Here is a 21,535-nt window from a genome sequence, read left to right as displayed (position 1 = left end):
AAATGAAAATTCTCTCATGATTTACTCACCCTTATGCCATCCCAGATGTGTATGACTTTCTTTCTTCAGCAAACACAAATGAAGAAAAATAGAACATCTTACCTCAGTAGGTCCTTAAAATGCAGGTGGATGGTGATCAGACTTTAAATGCTCCAAAAAGAACAGACAGTTCTTTTAAATCAAGCGATGGTTTATAGTAAAAAAGTACTTAAATAATTATCTTTTTTGCACTTTTTTTTTTTAAGTTTATGCTTAATAAATTACTTAATAAATTCTGATCACTATCCACTTGCTTTTTAAGGACCTACTGAGCTAAAAATATTTTTCTTCAAATGTGTTCAGCTGAAGCAAGAAAGTCATACATATCTGGGATGGTATGAGGGGGAGTAAATGATGAGAGAATTTTTATTTTTGGGTGAACTATCCCTTTAAGTAATTTAGCCATAGCTGTGTACATGAGATAAACTCGTTTACATGTTCATGTGTTCGCATGAGAACTTGCAGTGTTTTTTTCTTTCGCGAGTTTTAAGATTAACCCATAGTGAACAAGCTTCTAAGCAACCATGAACCAAAAAAATTACTCTTCTTGTGTTATAAGGAAAAAAGGAAATCATACAGGTTTGGAAGGACATGAGGGTGAGCAAATGATGACTGATTATTTTTTGGGAGAACTTTAAACTTTTATTCAAAATGAGTTCAGTTTACTGAGTTGCTTGATGAAAAACAATCAGCTTAGCAGATTTCATAGCAATTTTAGGTGTTATAATTCTCTGTAAATAAATCAGCTAAATTAGCTTTTACATTAGTACTATGGTTACCTGCTTACTGTGTATAAAAGGTTGCACTCTAAAATCTAGGAGTAAACGTACAATTTGCAGTAGAGAGACGTAGCCGAGTCCCACGTTGTCATAGTTGACCTTTACATTGACCCAGCGTGCCTCATTGGTGTGCATCAGTGTCATGCAGTCACTCCTGTTGTTGACCACATCCATGGGGAAGCGTTCCTCCGTGGTGGTGTTGATGCAGTGGTAGAACTTTCCAGCAAACAGATTAACTCCCATGATGCTGAAGATGAGCCAGAATATCAGACACACCAAAAGCACATTAAAAATAGAGGGGATGGCACCAACCAGAGCATTCACCACTACCTATATGGAGAATGGACATAATAAGAGTCAGTAATAAATTAGAAACAAATGAGTAATCACTTAATGATAGTTATTTTGAGATAAAGACAAATTGTACCCAAAATGCTAAAAAAACATACAAATACAAATAGTGCTACTAGTGGAACCAAATGGAAATAAAATCTCTCTTCTTGAGCTTGCTCGACTGGGTCGGACATAGCATCATTAGCTCAACCTAAGTCGTAAGTTTGGAATGCGCCTCCCTGTTTTCTTAGCAATGAAAGACAAGGTGAGAAAATGTGCTGATTTCAGAATGGCATTCTACCGTACTACTCTTACTATTTCATATCTATATGTACAGTATACATAGAAATAGTAAAAGTAGCATCCAGTATGTGGTTTCAAACTCAGCCAGTCTTTATATTTGCAGTTCTGTTTGTTGAAATTACACATGTCACCTTTTAAGAAATATGCATACATTAAATGTATACACTTTTAATTTATGCATAGAAAACTTATGTAAATAGTAATGCATATAACACTGACAAATAAGATTTATGGAGGTAATAAAAATGAGAAATTTTGAACAATCTAGTTTAAAACGAGTCAAATTTGTAGAAATGTAATATGTTGGTTTCATTCATTTTTGGAAAACTTTTATAGCATTTTCTACAATAATGTTTTTTTTTTTTAATTACTTTAAAAATGTCAAGTGTTGTAACCAGCAAGTCAAATATATTAAGTACTTTCCTTAAATCTTAAATAAATGTGAGTGTCGACAACTTAATCATTAATTTCAAAAAAGCTTTCAAACATATTTTTCAAGGTTAAAATCATTAATTTTTAGTCATAAATATCAAGAAGCTTTCTCAGGGTTATTCCATTTGATCTGAATAAAATGTGCTCATTCATAAAAATGTCAAATAATCAGATATTTTTCATACAGTCATGAGGGTCTAAAGGGGTCTTTGTTTTATGTGGGGGTTCTTGTCAAATGAAATGACAATGGCTACTTTCATGTTAGCTACACCATCTGACTTTGATTTAGTGGAAAAAAGTTTTACTATTTTTTTTTCTTTGCTTTTGTTAAGAAATAATAATAAAATATTATTCAAAACTGCTTATACCAACATTTCATTTTGAAATTTTGACTTTTTTATGGTCAAAAATTTTATGGTTTTTATGGTAACACCACTTAGACAATTTTTTAATGTCTAAGTGGTGAAAAAAAAAAAAAACTCAAAATGACTTTTTATTTAGAAATTTAAAACATGTTCATCATAGTAGCAGTGTATTTAAGTAACTGCTTTGAGTGAATTGCATTTTTAATGTATTTTGAAACTTAATTTAGATCCAGACACTGAGCATAACATAACTGAGACACAAATTAAGATATCATTCCTTACCCTCATTCCCTCAAATCTTGCCAGGGCTCGAAGGGGTCGAAGAGCCCTGAGCGTTCTGAGAGACTTGATTGCTCCCAGCTCAGAATAGCCCAACAAATTGGCTGTTAAACTGACAAGTGACACCTTAAACAAAATTACAGATTAGCTCATCAATACACATAAACCTTAGCATCCAACAAGAATTGAGATGAAAGAACCTTTGAAAAAGTGTTTTTTGTTTTGGTAAAAGTAAAAAAGGTTAACTCACATCCACAATTAGGAAGTCTAGCCAGCACCACGCATTGGTAAAATAGGTCTTGAAACCATATGCCACCCACTTCAGCAACATCTCCAGTATGAAAATGTATGTGAAGACTTTATCAGCATATTCCAGGATGATCTTGATCACTCTACGGCGCTCTATGTTGATATCCTCAAAAGCCTGACACAGTGGAAAACTAGTCAAACAAACTGATTTTCCCATTCCATGAGTACCCATTTCCTTCAAATGCTAATAAGCAGGATTTTATCTCTCATAAATGTAATAATGTAAACAGAGTGCATAGTTCACTAAGTAATAGCTCAGTATGGACAGACACACCAGTGCTCCACTGCTAAGGAGGATCATAAAAATGATGAAGGTCTCAAAGTAGTCATGCTCAACAATGGTGAAGCATGTTCTTCGAAGGTTCCACCACATTTTCCCCCATTCTTTGGTGATATCTACATTCAAACGTGGACATCGCCTAACACAACCTAAGCAAAAAAGCAAGAAAATCAAGTCTTGAAGAACCTGCAGTCTTGAATAGTGGCTTGGACATTAAAAATAGCTTTAAAAAAGTGGGTAAATGCAGACCTTCTGTAAAACAGGACTCTGGCTCTTCAGGTTCTGGTTCCTCTTCCTCCTCTGGCTCAGGCTCAGGTTCTGGAGGCATGTAGTCCACTGTGCTACAAAGTGAGGAGTCGTCATTATTCAGAGCGTCCTGTGCAGCGAAAGGGAGAAAGAAAGAAAGAAAGAAAGAAAGAAAGAAAGAAAGAAAGACAGAAATCGAAAAAAGTTTAGTAATTTAAGGAAATAACTGACCCCAAAAAATAACTCTGTCATTATTTACACACCCTCATGTTGTTCTAGACCCACATGATTTTCTTCTGTCTAATCCAAAGATAAATCTTTGAAGAATATACTTGGCTGCTCTTTTCCACATAATAAAAGGGAATTAGGACTGTCAAGCTTTAAAATGTCAAAAACAAAACTAAACAAAAACATGCTGCAAAATTATCAGAAAAGTGGTCCAAACAACTTCATTAACATGAATTTAGGTCTGTTCCTCACCAACAGGATCACACGGGAACTCTGCATGTTTTTTCCGATAGTTCTAGTACACTAGGATCGGCGACATTATGCCAACACACAGACGGTCATCATCTCCTATCAGATATGTTTGCATCAATTCAATTGCTACCCCTGTGGCGCACACAGAAGCACGTTGCTTCAAGAGGCCTGTTGTGTTGGCATCGGGGGAGACCAGTGTTCGGATCCTGCACTGAGACCAAGGAGTAATTGCGATTACATAATCAATAACAAGTGTGATATGGACATGCATTTTCACCTCGAACATTACATTTTTACTCCACTAATTGTTAGGGTTAGACATAGGTTTGGGTTGGGTGGTAGACTTGATTAAAAAGGCAGTTTTCTTCACTGTATTAATGCCTGTACAGCTGAAAACAGCTTGCTTCACGTCTTGCTTTTGGCATTCCTACGTGAACATTACACCAAATGGAGCCCACACGTGCCCAGTATGTCCAACAGCACTCGCTGATTTGGCCACAGGGGGGACAGTGTATGAATTTTGGTAAGTATACACTGATTTTAGCTAAAGAAAAGTCAACCTACTCTTTCTGATCTCACTGTGAGATCAATCTGTCCTCACACAAAGCTACCATAAGGTTTCAGAAAAGTTGTATGGTGCACAAGTTGTATAGACCAGTTTTTATTACAATTAAATGGTACATTTTGGGACCTACAGGGCTCCAGACTGCGACTAAAATGGTCACAAATGCAACCAAAAATAATTTATTGTGACTTATAATTTAAAATCTAGTCACCAATGGCAACATTTGTGTGCATTCATATGCGGTTTCATCAGATATCATCTTGTGAGTTATGGAATACATCATTAGAGCACGCACAACCAGTGTGTCTCGGGCCTCTTTTCACCGGTTCTGTTTCTGATAAGTGTTTCTGCAACACATTTAACAAAAAACCCAGCACAAGAGAGTCATAACCAAATTACTCTTTTGAACCAGATCTTTTTCATGAATCACCTGAAAAGAACTGAAGGTTTGAACTCAGGAGCTTAGGTTAGCAGTTTGAATCAGATCAAGCATTATTCACAACTATTACACGAGCTGTAAACATTCATTGATGCTCAAGAAGACAACAAACTACCATATGCATACTATATTTAATGTAATTATCTGTAATATAGATTGTGAAGAGCAGTATTAAATAAAAAAAAATATTTTAGCTCTTATACTTGTATAAATTATGAAAGGGGTGTGAACATTTATGAGACAAAAGGGAATGCAAACTTATCTTCTTAATAGGTTATCAGCTGCCTTTCTTTTCTTCTGCTTTATATCTTGTTTCTGACCAGCAATATAAATCAAGAAATTCTGTGATTTGGCAACTAAATCAGCCATTTGGCTCCTTAATGTTTCAGTTCAGGAGCCAATGGCACCTAAGTCTATTTTTAGTCTGGAGCCCTGCCCTATTTGAAGAGCGCTTGTGCAAAGTGCAGTGCTATGCCATAAGTTGTAAGTCAGTGGGCATGGCCATGAAGTTTTGCTATTTTCGTGAAAGCATGCGCTAAATCTAGGTCGCAAGTGGGTTTTGGAAATCGCACGCACGTTGAGCTGATGGGCTGGGTAAGTGCAATTTAATTCAGAGGTTCTTCTCCAGTTACAGCATCTGCGTCCTGTTATTCCATTCCCTGTCAAGCACCAGTGATATAAACAAAGAATTTACAAATGAAACATAAGAATTTGGTAGTGTAAATGGACTGTATGCAATGAATTAGAATTTCTAAATTCAAATTACACTTCAAATGAAATGAAAATATCAAAATAATGAAATGGACAAAAATTATATATCCGATACAAACATTTTATTCTCTCCAACTTCTTTCACCTTTTGTAGTGACTTAAAATTCACTACAACAACAGGTGGAAAATTCCAATACAAATTAGATCATAAATACATTTTTAAATGTAAACATAATAATACAAATTGAAAAAATAAACCTCATAATTAATTTTTTTCATGAAACGGCTACAGCTCTGATCGTCAGGACATCATTTGATATTCCACTATATATGAGTTTGGACATTACCACATGCTGGTGGAATCTCCAAACAGCAAATGCAGGAACTGAGTTTAGACTTTGCACTGAAACATCTTAACGCAATGACCTATTTCTTAAGAATATAGGAAATTGTGCTTTGCGCCACTTCATTAACATACAACAGTGGTTCTCAACACGAGGGGCATGGAGAGATTGGAAGGGGCGCAAATTGTTTTCAAGAAAAAAACAGAGACAGGGCATCATTTGGGTTCTCAGTGTATTTTATTGATTTTAAAGTAGAATGTATATACATTAAGTATAATGTATAATATATATGTAACGAGAATGAGGCAGCGAAGGCAGATGAGGAGGTGCGGATCCAAATGCAGTTACTTTATTCAATGATCAAATAAAAAATAAACACAAAGGAAAAACCCACAATGGGGAAACAGGAAACTTAAACACAGAGAACTCGGGAAATAAACAAATAAACACAAAGGAAAAACCCACAATGGGGAAACAGGAAACTTAAACACAGAGAACTCGGGCAGGGAAAACATACCAGGCTAACAACTCTCAAACAAGATGATAAGGTGATAAACAGAAACCAAAGGGAAACTTAACAAGGGCAGGTGAAAACAATGAACAGTGAACACGAGGGCTGACAGGAAGACTATGGAGGTACAAGGGTGACAAAAGTGAAAACTAAGGAATAACAAAAGTGACAAAAATGACAAACAAAGGGCAACAGTGAGACAAGACAAGGTATACGTAACAGAGCCCCCCCCTCAAAGGATCGGATCCCAGACGATCCTAAAACAAAAACCAAAGACAAAAAAACCCCACAAAAAACAAAATGAGGGCACCAGGGGCAGACAGGCAGACCAGGGGGGGTACAAGAACAAGAAGGCAGTCCAAGGGGCATAGAGGGCAGGCAGGAAGTCCAAGGGGGCAACGAGGGGCAGACAGGCAGTCTAGGGGGGCAACGAGGGGCAATTAGGCAGTCCCTGGGGGCACAAAGGGACAGGTTTGGGGGGCCAGGGAGGCATCGACGGGGCAGGGACAGGTTTAGATGGCCCGGGGGCTGGCCATAAGGCAAAGCCGGTTTTGGTGGCCTGGGAGATGGCCGTGGGCCAAGGGCTGGTTCAGGGGACCTGGGACGTGGCCACAGGACAGAGGCCGGTTTTGGTGGCCTAGGAGATGGCCATGGGGCAAGGACTGGTTCAGGAGGTCTGGGAGCTGGCCACAGGGCGAGGATAGGTTCAGGAGGCTTGGGACCTGGCCGCAGGGCAAGGACAGGTGCAGGAGGTCTGGGAGCTGACCTCAGGGCAAGGACAGGCTCAGGTGGCATGGGAGCTGGCCATAGGGCAGGGACAGGTTCAGGAGGCCTGGGAGTTGACCACGGGATGTGGGTAGGCTTGGGGAACCTGGGTGGTGGCCGCAGGATAGGGGCCGGTGGAGCCGTGTGAGGCGGCGCCAAGGAGGACTTCGGAGGCGGAGCCGTAGAAGACTTGGGAGGCGGCACCGAAGGAGGCGTAGGCAGGACCGTGGGGCCCAGGAGGTGGAGCCGTAGAGGACTTGTGAGGCGGAACCAAGGAGTGCTCGGGGGGCAACGCCGAGGATGGCTCAGGAGGCGGAGCCGGGGAAGGAGCCGGAGGCGGGGCCGAGGGAGGCTTGGGAGGCCGAGCCACGGGAGGCTGAGCCGTAGGAGGCTCGGGAGGCGGAGCCGTAGGAGGCTCTGGGGGCGGAGCCGTAGAAGTCTCGAGAGACTTGAGAGGCGGAGCCCTAGAAGGCTCGAGAGGCTTGAGAGGTGGAGCTCTGGGAAGCTCGGAGGGCGGAGCTCTGGACGGCTCGAGAGCCTTGAGGGGTGGAGCCATGGGAGGCTCGGGAGGCGGAGCTGTAGGAGGCTGAGCCATAGGAGGCGGGGCCGTAGGAGGCTCGGGAGGCGGAGCCGTAGGAGGCTCAGGAGGCTCTGGGGGCGGAGCCGTAGAAGGTTCGAGAGGCCCGAGGGGCGGAGCCCTGGATGGCTCGAGAGACTCGAGGGGTGGAGCCCTGGGAGGCTCGAGAGGCTTGAGTAGCGGAGCCCTGGAAGGCTCGAGAGGCTTGAGAGGTGGAGCTCTGGGAAGCTCGGAGGGCGGAGCTCTGGACGGCTCGAGAGACTTGAGGGGTGGAGCCCTGGGAGGCTCGAGAGGCTTGAGAGGTGGAGCCCTGGAAGGCTCGAGAGGCTTGAGAGGCGGAGCCCCGGCAGGCTCGAGAGACTTGAGAGGCGGAGCCCTAGAAGTCTCAAGTGGCTTGAGAGGTGGAGCTCTGGGAAGCTCGGAGGGCGGAGCTCTGGAAAGCTCGGGAGGCAGAGGTCTGGAAAGCTCAAGAAGCTCGGAAGGCGGGGCTCTGGAAAGCCCGGAAGGCGGAGCCCTGGAAAGCTCGGAAGGCGGAGCTCTGGAAAGCTCGGGAAACTCGGGAGGCGGAGCTCTGGAAAGTTCAGGAAACTCGGAAGGCGGAGCTATGGAAAGCTCGGGAAACTGGGGAGGCGGAGCTCTGGAAAGCTCGGGAGGAGGAGCCCTGGAAGACTCGAGAGACTTGAGAGATTTGGGAGGTGGAGCCCTGGAAGGCTCGAGAGGCTTGAGAGGCGGAGCCCTGGAAGGCTCGGGAGGAGGAGCCCTGGAAGGCTCGGGAGGCGCTGGCTCCAGGACGGGCACGACCACTGGCGCTGGTTCTTGGACGGTCCTGGCTACTGGCGCTGGCTCTGGGACGTTACGGCTACTGGCGCTGGCTCTGGGACGGTCGAGGCTACAGGCGCTGGCTCTGGGACGGTCGAGGCTACAGGCGCTGGCTCTGGGACGGTCGAGGCTACAGGCGCTGGCTCAGGGACGGTCGAGGCTACAGGCGCTGGCTCAGGGACGGTCGAGGCTACAGGCGCTGGCTCAGGGACGGTCGAGGCTACAGGCGCTGGGACAGTCGAGGCTACAGGTGCTGGGACAGTCAAGGCTACAGGCGCTGGGACAGTCGAGGCTACAGGCGCTGGCTCACGGACATCTGAGGCTACAGGCACTGGCTCATTGACGTTGGAGGCAACAGGCATTGGCTGGCTGACCGTGGTATGTGCAAGCTTGGGTTCGCTGGACGCTGGGAGCCGAGCCACGGGGTTTCTGAGGACGGAGTTGCGGTAGACGGAGGCTGGAGAGCAGAGCCCCTTCCCTTTCTCCTCTTCCTCCGGGCGGATGAGGCTGACAACGCTGGAACGCTGTTCGTGGTTGGCGTGACCTCAGGCTCGCTGACCGTGGCAGGAGTGGGCACAGGCTCGCTGACCGTGACAGGCGTGGGCTCGCTCACAGTGACAGGCGTGGGCACTGGCTCGCAGACCGGGGCAGGCGTGGGCTCCAGGGTTGGCTGAGGGGTCTCTACTGTGGGTGGGATGCTCGCTAGTAGGGTTGCCTCTATGTAGTCGAGGAGAGTCCAGCCGGGCGTTAGCAATGGCGCCCACTCCCTCAGCGAGGGGTTCAAGTTGTCCCTGAAGAAGACCATCAACATTGAGTCCGGGAAGTTTGTAAGATTCGCCAGAGGGAGAAAGTTGAAAACATGGTCTACTATTGGGCGGTCTCCTTGTTTCAAGTTGAGCAACTGGTGGCTGGCCCAAATAACTACTGGATCCATGGTAAGGGTCAATCGTTCTGTAACGAGAATGAGGCAGCGAAGGCAGACGAGGAGGTGCGGATCCAAATGCAGTTACTTTATTCAATGATCAAATAAACAAATAAACACAAAGGCAAAACCCACAATGGGGAAACAGGAACTTAAACACAGAGAACTCGGGCAGGGAAAACATACCAGGCTAACAACTCTCAAACAAGATGATAAGGTGATAAACAGAAACCAAAGGGAAACTTAACGAGGGCAGGTGAAAACAATGAACAGTGAACACGAGGGCTGACAGGAAGACTATGGAGGTACAAGGGTGACAAACGTGAAAACTAAGGAATAACAAAAGTGACAAAAATGACAAACAAAGGGCAACAGTGAGACAAGACAAGGTATACGTAACAATATATTAAAAAATGTCATGTTTACTGTTGTAACCTCCATTCCCTGAGGGAGGGAAGGAGACATTGTTTCAGATGAAGTGACACGAGGGGTCTTCCTTGGGAGCCTCGCGTACCTCTGAACTTGAGAAAAGGCCAATGAGAAATTGGTAGACAGAAATTACATGTCCCGCCCCCGGACATATGGGTATAAAGGGAAGCGGGCGTGTGTCTGTCAGTCAGGTTTTTGCACTGAGGAGCCGAGAATAAGGTACGGCCTTTTACAGTGGTAGGTTGAGTGTAGTGGCAGAAGGGACACAACGTCTTGTTCCCTCCCTCAGGGAACGGAGGTTACAACAGTAATCGTGACATTCCCCTTCTGTCACTCAATCGCTGTTGTGTCAAATGAAGTGACACAAGAGGTCCCGTTCAAAAGCGTCATGCACTAGACCATGTTACATGAACTGCTGACACAGGCTGCTGCATACTAGAAGCAACTGTATTGGCCGCACGTAACCCTCCCCTTAGATTCCCAGCACCCCTGAGGGGAGAACAGATGCTACATGACCAGCATGAGAGCAAGCCCGGCAGCCGCAGCCTTTTCTCTCTCTATGTCTCTCGCATAGAGTGTAAAGAGGCTGGGGCTATCTTAACGCTATGAAATGCGTTGGGGAAGGCGGCCTTTCCTGATCCTATTCTTTCAGCGGGAAAAGACCCTGTGGAGGCCACATCCTGCCCAGACTAGGGGGAGGTGATATGTGGCCAATAAACCACGTGGGTTGTCAAGCCACACGTGGTAGCGGTGCGGTGGTAGGTCCTGCCTGAAGAACGAGGAGCTCTACAAACACAGCAACCGGGTGCAGTGGGACTGCCCAAGGGAGACATAGGTCTGCCTGACAGGGGGACAGTACCGTGGAAAATACAACACAGGGAGTTCCCTGAAGAGGGAATTAAGCATGTGGAGCCCTACCCCAGTACAGAGCACTTGCGGCTCGTAGTGGGTCTGGGCGCAAATTCCTCCACTGAATTTGCAGGCCAGAAGGCTAGGGAGGAAGAACATCCAGGTGAAAACTTAGTGACTAACCTGGGAGAGAAAGCGTACTGGATCAACTTGGTGAAGGGCGCTAGGTGCAAGCAGAACACCCGGTTGGCTGTTCTGTATTACTGAGTTCTACTGGCTCGGACCTGACAGAACATGGGACAAGACCGACTCAACCCTGAGATTGTAGAATCTTGCAAAGGTGTTGGGTGTTGCCCAGCCCGCTGCTCTGCAGATGTCTGCTTAGGGAGGTGCTATTGGCCAGTGCCCATGAGGATGCCACACTTCTCATCGAGTGTGCTCCAACCCACAAGTGGGCGGGCACAGCCTGAGTCTGGAAGGCCAAGGAAATGCCGTCGACGTCCCAGCGGGCAGCCTCATTTTGGAGACAGCGTTCCCTTTATGCCATCCGCTGAAGCAGACAAAGAGCTTCTCAGAACATCTAGAGCTCTGCGTGTGGTCCAAATAGATACGCAAAGCACGTACCGGACACAGCAACGAAAAGGCTGGATCTGCCTCCTCCTGGGTCAGCTTGCTTGCAGGTTCATGAACTGGTCCCTGAAGGGGGTCGTAGGAACCTTGGGTATGTAGCCCGGTCGCGGTCTCAGGATAACGTAAGTATGTGCCGGACTGAACTCCAGGCAAGTGTCGCTGACAGAGAATGCTTGCAGGTCCCCAACCCTCTAGCGCTATCAGGAGGGCCGTCTTTAAGGAGAGGGCCTTGAGCTCAACTGAGTCAAGCGGCTCGAAGTGGGGTCCCTGAAGGCCCGAGAGGACCACTGAGAGATCCCAGGAGGGGAACAGGCTTGGCCAGGGAAGATTCAGCCTCCGGTGCCTCTAAGGAACCTGATAATCAAGTCGTGCTTACCCAAGGACTTTCCATCCACTGCGTCATGGTGGGCCACGTTAGCGGCTACATATACCTTCAATGTGGAGGGGGACAGCCTCCCCTCCAGCCTCTCTTGCAGGAATGAGAGCACTGACCGAACTGCGCATCTCTGTGGGTCTTCAGGGCGTCACTCAGATCTTCCGTGTCCTGTCCAGGGGCCAGACGTGGAGGTTCCAGAGGCCTGGGTCGCAGACCTGAGTCGCAGCTGACTCCAAATGAGGAGTTGTGACATATGACGAGAGCGCATGGCGCCTTGGCATTTTATGTACACTACTGTTGCGGTGCTGTCTGAATGGATCATGACGTGCTTGCCCCCAATCGGTGGGAGAAACCTCCGCAGGGCAAGGAATACAGCCAGCAACTCCAGGCAGTTGATGTGCCAATGCATCCGGGGCCCTATCCAGGAGCCAGCGGGAGTGTGCCCGTTGCACACGGCGCCCCAACCCAGTTGAGAGGCGTCTGTGGTGACCACAACACGTCTGGACATCTACTGTAAGGGGACTCTGGCCTGCAAAAAACAGAGGTCTGTCCAAGGGTTGAAAGTCTGACGGCAGAAAGGGGTGATTAACACACGGTATGTGCCGTGGCGCCATGCCCATCTCGGGACTCGAGTCTGAAGCCAGTGCTGAAGCGGTCTCATATATATCAACACAAGCGACGCAACCACGGCTGAGGATATCATATGCCCCAGGAGCCTCTGGAATTGTTTTAGAGGAACCGCTGTGCCGGTTGATAGAGGGACAGGCTTTATCGTGCCGTAGTAGTAGAGTTGTAATTTCTGCCTGTAAGGTGCTGGCGTTTTCACCATGCATCGAAGTGGAGTGGGGTTGGACAGCGAAAGCCATGAGTCCAAGCTCCGTGCGAGGGTCACTATGGGGACGATCATTTTCAACGTACCGGGTGGGGCTTTGCAGCGGGGGGGAACAGGTAATAACGCGTTGGGAGGCAAATGCACGTCCCGAGGCTTGGGTGCTGAGAAAAGACTCAAAGCACTTACCTTGCTCCGCGCACCCGGCAGGGAGCGGGTTAGAGACTGAGGAGGAGGTCCAGTGAAGACGTCCTTGGAACTCATCAGTGCCGACACACCGGTGATGGGCAGTCGCAGGTCCGGAGGAGAAGAAACTCGTCCGGGTAGCCTGGACTGTGGCTTTTGGTGCTGGGGTGCCATGGAATGGTGCGCACCGGCTGGATGACCCAGGAAGTGGGGAAATCACTCTTTTATTAACAATGTAGGAAAACAAGGATTTTCCTGCTGGCCCTCCACCAGAGAACGGAGCGGTCTTGGTACCAGCTCCGGAGCAAACGTCTGACTCCCTGGGTCTTCCGTCTCAGGAGTGCTTAGGAGCCTGACACAAGAAACTCTTTTAGACAGAAGCGCTGTCAAAGCGCCCAGGGGCGTGGACTGCACAGTGTGCAAAGAGAGAGAAAACGTCCCTGGAAATGCACCGTAGATCCAACAGCAGAGCTCTGCCAACAGAGGTGAGTGAAACAGTAGTGATACTCAGCTTGCTGCTTCACAACCGCTCGGCTCTGAAGAAAAAATCTGACTGACAGACACACGCCCGCTTCCTTTTATACCCGTATATCCGGGGGTGGGACATACAAATTCTGTCTGCCAATTTCTCATTGGCCTTTTCTCAAGCTCAGAGGTATGCGAGGCTCCCAAGTAAGACCCCTTGTGTCACTTCATTCGACACAAAGTCAAGTGACAGAAGGGGAACCAGCGTTCCCTCTCCCTCTGAATTTTTTTTTGATGGGGAGAGGAGGAGCTTAGCTTGCCTTTTATCTAGCCGTCAATGCAGACACATTTCAGTCAGACTCGGAACATCAGCCGAACGGATTTCATATTGGTAAGACGTTTATGGAGTCTTAACATATTGGTTAAGTTCATCACAAGTGCAAAAAGGAGTTGTGGCGACGATGTGTCGTCAGCACCAACACCTAAGAAGTGTAAAACACTTCTTTATGGCTTTATGGTGGCTGGGACAGATGCTGAACCGCTGCCAAAGTGTGTAATATGCACAGCTTTGCTGGCAATTTAGAAACCAAACACCCAACACTCAAAGTCAAACTAATTTTTTCAAATTAAAGTTATCTTGCTTTGCACAGCAGAAACGCAACATCAGCAAACATACATCAGTGTCTAACAGGTATCTAGAAGCATCCTACTACGTCTCGCAACGAGTTGCTAAATTAGTAAAATCTCACACAATTGCTGAGGCGCTAATCTTACCTGCTGAGATAGATATCTGTCAAGTCATGTTTGGAGAGAATTTCACGCAACAGATTGATGACATCCCCTTTTCTAACGACATCATTAGCCGCCACATATCTGACATGGCAAGTGGCGTTAAAGAGCAATTGCTAGCTAACATTATGCAAAGCCAGTACTATGCCCTGCAGCTTGATGAGACAACTAATGTTGCAGGGCTAGCACAGTTGCTTACCTATGTCAGATATTTCAGAAATAGTAATATTGAGGAGGGCATTCTTTTCTGTCGGTCTCTTTCATCGCACACAACTGGCGAGGCATTGTTTGAAGTTCTGGATGGGTATATACGGGATGCAGGCATGCCAAGGGATAAATGTGTTGGGATATGCACAGACGGGTTAGCGGTCTTGTCACTCATGTCAAGCCCCTTTAGCCAAGTGGACCCACTGTATGATTCTTTGTGAATCTCTCGCATCAAAGCAAATGCTAGAGTCAGTTTTAAAGCAGGCAGTGCAAATGGTAAATTTCATTAAAGCACATTGTTTTTCCTGCTTTGTCAGAAAATGGGAGCCGAACATGAGCAGCTCCTATTTCACACTGAGGTTCGCTGGCTCTCCAGAGGTTGGGTTTTACATCGCCTCAACGAATCGCATTCAGAGGTGAAGACGTTTCTTGTTGATGCGAAGTCCGACCTTGCATGGTACCTGGACGACCCCCTGTGGTTAACGCAGTTGTCATACCTTGTAGACAATTTCGACAGGTTGAATTTTTTGAACACATCTATGCAAGGGTGAGATGCCAAAATTTTGCTTCTTTCAGACAAAGTCAGTGCATTCATTGGCAAATTGGATCTTTGGTGTGATCAGCTGATTATTAAAAATGTTGACATGTTTCCCAACTTCGTTGACTGTGTGCAAGAGACAGGGATAAAGGTCTCTCCTTTGATTAACACAGTCGCTCAACATGTTGAAGGACTTAAACAACATTTTGTTTGTTATTTCAGAGAGGATTACAGTTAATTTGCTTGGGTCAGATCCCTTCAATTGCCCAGGAAAAGACCTTTCTGTTGACATGGATGAGCAGTTAGTCGAATTAAAGAGCGACATCAGATTGCGACACCTCTATTGCTCTTGCTCTCTGCTTTCGTTTTGTTTGAGTGTGATGACTGAATATCCTCAGTAGTCTGACGCCGCCGTAAAATTACTTCTTCCATTCGTCTCAACTTATCTGTGCGAGACCGGGTTTTCAAAATTGACTGCATTGAAAACAAGGTGGAGGATGACATCAGGCTTGCACTGTCCAACATTGAACCGCGAATTGCGCTTCTTTGTAAAAAAAAAAGCAAGCGCAGGTGTCCCACTGATTGTTTTAACAATGTCATGGTTAACGAGACGCGCCCTGCATCACAATTCGCATAATTCGTATGCAAATGTTTTTAGAATTTAAGACGAATGGAATGCAACATGTTTTACATGTAAAATAGTATAAGTTATTACAACCTAGAGTTCTCTTGTTCAAAGTATATAGTGTTCAGAATCATTTTTGATAATTTAAGCACGTTCCATACCTGTCCGTTATATAGTTTTAGAAAAGTCATAAAAGTTATTAACAAAACCATAAAAGTTATGAAAAATCTATCTATCTATCTATCTATCTATCTATCTATCTATCTATCTATCTATCTATCTATCTATCTATCTATCTATCTATCTATCTATCTATCTATCCATCCATCCATCCATCCATCCATCAAAAACAGATTGTAGATTAGGTTATATATAGATAGATTTTTTATAGACTAGATAATCATTATACCTGGTCTCCATTATACCTGTGGGGGTTGTACCACATGATAGGGGAGGCTTGGGGTAGGGCTTTAGTTCCAAAATGTTGACGGCATTGGATGCTGACATACAATACACAAACAGTTAGCATGCACATACCCACAGATAGTGCACACACTCACCCGCTTTGATTAGCGCTCTCACAAAAATTGGATATGATGTAATGCACAGTTTTTGCACTCACAAAAATAGAGCCCTTTTTGTCATTTTGGAAATTGAAAGTCCCAGTTTAATTTCATTATATGGAAAAGAGCATCCAGAATATTCTTCAATAATTCACTGCGAGAGAGAAATTCACAGGGGTTTGAAATTACATGAGGGTGAATAAAGGATGACAGAAATTTCATTTTTGGGTGAACTATCCTATTAACAAAATCACTAGAAGTACTGGAAGCTCTACTGCCTTACCTCTTTCTCCTCTTCATCAGAAGATTCATCTAATTCCTCATCTTCAATATCAGACTCACAACGAGCAATAGGTACATTCAGGGTTAAACAGTTGGAGGAGCCATCAGCTATTTTCCCCCCATCCAGGTGGTTTAAAGAGTACAGTCCTATGGCCCCTTCCCCTCCTCCCTCATTGTCTTCAGGAGGTTTCTTTCCAATAATCTGTCGCAACAAACTGGCAACAAAGGCTTTGAGCCAATCTATACCCCTGGTGATGCGGCCAATGGCGATCTGCAGGTTGTTCATCTCACCGTCGTCATCACCTCCAGACAGGTTATCCCCACTGAAGGAACTGAGCAGCAGGGCCAGGAACAGATTTAGCACCTGAGAAAAAGTAAAGGTGAGAATGAGGTCAGAAGTTTATAAGACATGCATGAGAAACAAATGCATTTTGCAGAGTAGGGCTGTCACAATACCAACATTTCGAGCCTGACCTCTTGAGAAATTAAAAAAAAAACGCAACTGTGGCAACATTTTTGCTAAATTATATTATGTGGTTTCTCACATTTTACAGCAGCTCCATAGTGAAATGTCCACTATGTAGCACTCAAAGCAAGTTTTATAATTTTCTCCCAAACAAATATTGATTTAAGGTTAATGTACTATCAAGTAAAACCTTAAAACTGATAGTGCCACAAAAATCAGATCAAATGCAATTGCTAAAGCAACCACGCTTTCAGCTCAAATGTCGACTCGTGTGCTCTCCAGGCCTCATATCTTGGTCCTTTGCATCTCAAGTCCAACACACAATCAGTTCAGCCATGCAATTTTAAAATGTAGTTTGTCATGTAATGCAAATGTTAAAATGTATCGTCTTACAAGTCATACACTATAGTTTAAGTGTTCTGATGTCATCAGATAGCATTATGTGAGGAACAGGGTGAAAAGTAAGTGTTATGAACTGATAATCTTTCAGTTTACTCCTGATTTTTATGAAAGTGAATAAAAGTAATTGTTGTTTTAGCACCTCTACTTTTTATTTCACCAGGAACATCCCAAACAGTCGGAAGGAGGCTTCATCAGAGAAAATAACTTTGCACCATTCTTCTGCTGTCCAATCCTTGTACTTCCTGCAGAATTTCAGTCTGTCCTTGATGTTTTTCTTGTGAAAAATTATTTTAGAGAAGTGGCTTCTTTGCTGCCCTTCTTGACACCAGGCCATTGTCCAAAAGTCTTCGCATCACTGTGCATGCACTCACACCAACCTTCTGCCAATATTGAGCAAGCTCTGCACTGGTGGTGGCACGATTCCGTAGCTACCTCCTCAGGAGGAGATTGTCCTGGCGCTTGCTGGACACTTTGGGACGTCTTGAAGCCTTCTTCACTGCAGTTGAACCTCTCTCCTTAAAGTTCTTGATGATCCGGTAAATGGTTCTTTCAGGTGCAATATTCTTTGCAGCAATTTCCTTGCATGTGAGGCCATTTTTATGCAAAGCAATGATGGCTGCGCATCTTTCTTTAGAAGTAAACATTGCGAACAAGAACACAATGATTGGAAGCACTTCTTCCCTCCTTTTATAGCAATCATTCTGCTCTTATCATCCAATCAGAATGATAGAGGGATTTCACCTGACTAGTAATCATTCACTTTCCCAGGTGCTGCTGATTTGATTACTGAAATGATGTTAGCTTGTTATTTTGTGCCAGGGCCAAAAAAACTGTAAAATTAGAGTTTTTGTGATAAAGTAAATTGTTTTGGCCAATGAAGCATTTTGCAATTATTTAAAATGCATCTGATCACTCTGCACAATAATCTAGAAACAATGTGAATCAACACCACAACAACTTAAGCAGAAAACTTTGCGAAACACAAAATTGATATTTTTGGCCATTGCTATATTCACAGAGACCAGAGCTATGTCGGGGCATGGAGCAGCAGCTCATTTGCATTTAAAGAGACACACACGAAGCAGCGTGTTTTTGATTCCACCCAGATAAATGATTTGTAGGGTAATTTGAGCTGAAAATTCACAGACACATTCTGGGGGCACCTGAGACTTATATTACATCTTGTAAAAAGGGGCATAATAGGTCTCCTTTAATGCCATATTCTTGAAACTAATCCTGATACAACTGCAAAAACTAATATGGTATTGAAAATCAAAAATAAAATGAACAAAATGACAAATGATAAGCAATGGAACAAATAAAACTGTGGAACAAAGATTAAACAGTGCTGCATTTTTCAGGTATCAACTGTAACAGCAACAGGAAGTATACGTTCAGAAATGGAAAAAAGCAATCAATTGCAAAATGAACCCCATGTTACACAGGGTTACCCCATGTGACTCTACCCTCCATAGCAACTGGGCCAATTTGGTTGCTTAGGAGACCTGGCTGGAGTAATTTAGCACAGCCTGGATTTGAACTCGTGACTCCAGGGGTGGTAGTCAGCGTCAATAATCCCTGAGCTACCCAGGCCCCCCTTTGTTTTGTTCCACATGTTTCCATTAACATAAGACAAACCAATTTTGTTTACAGAGTTACCTTACAAATACAGGTATTTTTACCAAAATGTGCATTTGACACTCCAAATACGCATGCGAATGTTTGAAAGCCAGTCAGCATACGTGAACCGAAACTGAGCCAGTACTTAATACTAAAGATATTTTTATTTTAGTATCGACTTAAGTACCAATCATTTTGACATCCTAAATGCAGAGGAAAAAAATTGAAATGGCTGAGGAATGGGGTGTCTCCTGTTAGTGCAGGTGAATTCAGTGTTTACTGTTTGTGATGTCTTGGCTCAAGGTGGTTTTAAAAAATACTAGAAAAAATGCTGGCCATTGCAAAATTTTTGTGTTTAGAACACAATCTTAGCCGACAAAAGCACAGTAAAAAAAAAGCTAATCTTTGTCACAAATTGACTGGTTTCCCTGCTATACATAGCCTGTATCAGGTTTAGGTAGGCTCTGTCATAACGAAGCATCAAATATTATGTTGTCTGGAAGCCAGATGCAGTAAGATATCTTTAGTATCTAAGCTCACTAGACATAGCTCATAGTTACAGCAGCCATGGCTGGCCTCATTCATCTGGGACCTCAGAGGTAGATTTGGGCAAAGAGAAAGGGCTCAGAGAATTAGTAATAAGAACATTGAAGAGTACATGGGGGCCAGAACAGTTTTAAGCCACATAAAAATAATTTCATGGATTTTACTGCCATAATATTTTTAGAAAACAGTTAACATTTAGAGGAAAAAGGCAATAACCAATTATAATTTTATGGGGATCATATTTTTGCTCTATTATTTTGAGAATAAGTTCGCAGAATTCAGGTACCCTAGGATCGACCACATTATGCCGACTCATCGACAAGTGGCATCTCCCATCAGACATTTTTGCATCGGCTCTAGAGTGTTTACCTTCCCCTGTGACGCAACCAGAAGTAATTTGCGTCAGCAGTATAGGAGACCAGGAAACCAGGAAGTAATTGTGTTTGCATAGTCAGTGACATGTGTGATTCTGAGGTTGAATTTTCCCCCTCTAACATTAAATTTTTACTCCACTAATGGTTAGGTTTGGGGTTTGAGTTGGGGGATACAGTTGATAAAATATGCATTAATCTTCATTGTATAACAGCCTGTACAACAGAAAACAATGCTTCAAAATTCGTTTTTGGCGCCCCTCCGAGAACATTTCACCTGGAAACGTTTGCTCACACATGCCCATACGCCCAACAACACTTCCTGCTTTGGCCACTGGGGACAGTGTTTTGAATTTCTGTGAGCACTGACTGATTTCAGCTAAAGAAAAATCAGCATCCTGTTTCTGATTTCACTGTGAGATCAGTCTAAAATTACAGAAATTATTGACAATCTTTATAAAATCACCAAAAAAAATAAATAAAAGCTTTACTACAGCTGCATGCATACAACAGTCAATCAACTGATGCTGTATTTTATAATATATATATTTGTTTTACATTTTTATAACAGTTTGTAAGGGTATGTGGGCATTCAAGCCTCTTGGTTAAAAATAAATAAATACATCACTACCTATTCATTCTCGCAAGTCATGTTTCTTGCGTCATAAAATTCCCATAAGCATTCCACCACACATTTTTTGGCACTCACAACCCAGTGCAAAATGCCCAGGCCATTTGACAACATATCAGTCGTCCGTATGAAATAGATTAAGCTGCCAAGAAATCCAGCAGTAGAAGCAGGTATTGTGATTTTCACATAGCATTTTAGAGTTGCATGCCAAATGAGGCCACTAATATTTGGATTCCCATACCACACTCATATGGACATTCCGCCCATCAAACTTACTGTGCAGATGCAACTAATGTCAGTATCTAGATTTCATACAATTTCCTGGCGCTCTTTCATTTGTAGTGTTTTGCTGATGTGTTGTGTAGAGCAGTGGTGCTCAACTGGTTTTCATTCAGGCCTCATATTGTATTTTTTCATATTTTATTCTATTTTACGTGGCAACCCCAAAATGCGTTTAAATCTAATATTCAAATGTATTTATAATTTTTTTCTATTATTTTCTGTTCTCCAGCTTCAGCTCAGCTGTAAATGTTTGTTTAATGCGTGTGTAACAGTATAAGGATGGGCAAGGCGGGTTTATGGCAGAACAGTAAACATAAACTTTTAATGTCAAACTCAACTTAAAACCAACATAAACAAGCATGCAGAGCGGCCGCATGCGTCTCTCTCTCTCTCTCTCTCTCTCTCTCTCTCTCTCTCTCTCTCTCTAACTGGTGTCTCCGGCTCATCTTTATCCCCATCCTGGCTGACTAGCCTGATTCAGGGTCGGCCATGTGTCTTCACACTCCTCATTGTTACATTTCTCTATCACCCAACTAACCCCCGCATGACAGAATCCCATCCCTTCCTGGAGGGGGTTGTTGCCTTTCCGGTCGTGCCTTATGGCAGGTCTTCCCTGCCTTTCTGGAGCCCTGAGAGAGACGAGGGGAGGGGAAGGTGAGAGGGAAATAGCGAGGGTGAGAAACAGATAGATCGAGAGAGAGAGAGAGAGAGAGAGAGAGAGAGAGAGAGAGAAAGAAGAGAGAGAAAAAACTTGTTTGCCGGCTCCCGGATGCGCTGTCGCCCAGTCCTCAACCGCTCCTCCACCCTCTGTTGGATGCCAACTCGCTACTCCCCCAGCGGACAGCAGTCAGTCCTCTGGCCCCTGGCGGATGGAACACCTCCGTCCCCAGGCAGACGGCCGTGGCTGCTCCTTTGGTGGATGGAAGCAGCGAGGACTCCTCTCCTCCTTCC

At 44.5% G+C, this 21,535-nt stretch overlaps 1 protein-coding gene across 2 annotated transcripts in view; it reads right to left on the bottom strand.

Moving 5' to 3' along the window:
* Positions 1-21,535, bottom strand: part of LOC127633406 (sodium channel protein type 4 subunit alpha A) — a 126,882-nt gene that overhangs the window by 8,718 nt on the left and 96,629 nt on the right. For both annotated transcript variants that reach the window (XM_052112477.1, XM_052112476.1), the window contains 6 exons: positions 16,268-16,630; positions 3,369-3,495; positions 3,114-3,268; positions 2,781-2,954; positions 2,534-2,656; positions 870-1,148 (listed from right to left, as the gene is read on the bottom strand). In XM_052112477.1, coding sequence (XP_051968437.1) covers positions 870-1,148; positions 2,534-2,656; positions 2,781-2,954; positions 3,114-3,268; positions 3,369-3,495; positions 16,268-16,630 — 1,221 coding nt within the window. The remainder of the gene's footprint in view (positions 1-869; positions 1,149-2,533; positions 2,657-2,780; positions 2,955-3,113; positions 3,269-3,368; positions 3,496-16,267; positions 16,631-21,535) is intronic.

The sequence above is a fragment of the Xyrauchen texanus genome, chromosome 40, assembly GCF_025860055.1.
Source record: "Xyrauchen texanus isolate HMW12.3.18 chromosome 40, RBS_HiC_50CHRs, whole genome shotgun sequence".
Taxonomy (NCBI): domain Eukaryota; kingdom Metazoa; phylum Chordata; class Actinopteri; order Cypriniformes; family Catostomidae; genus Xyrauchen; species Xyrauchen texanus.
This window is presented reverse-complemented; position numbering and strand designations above follow the sequence as displayed.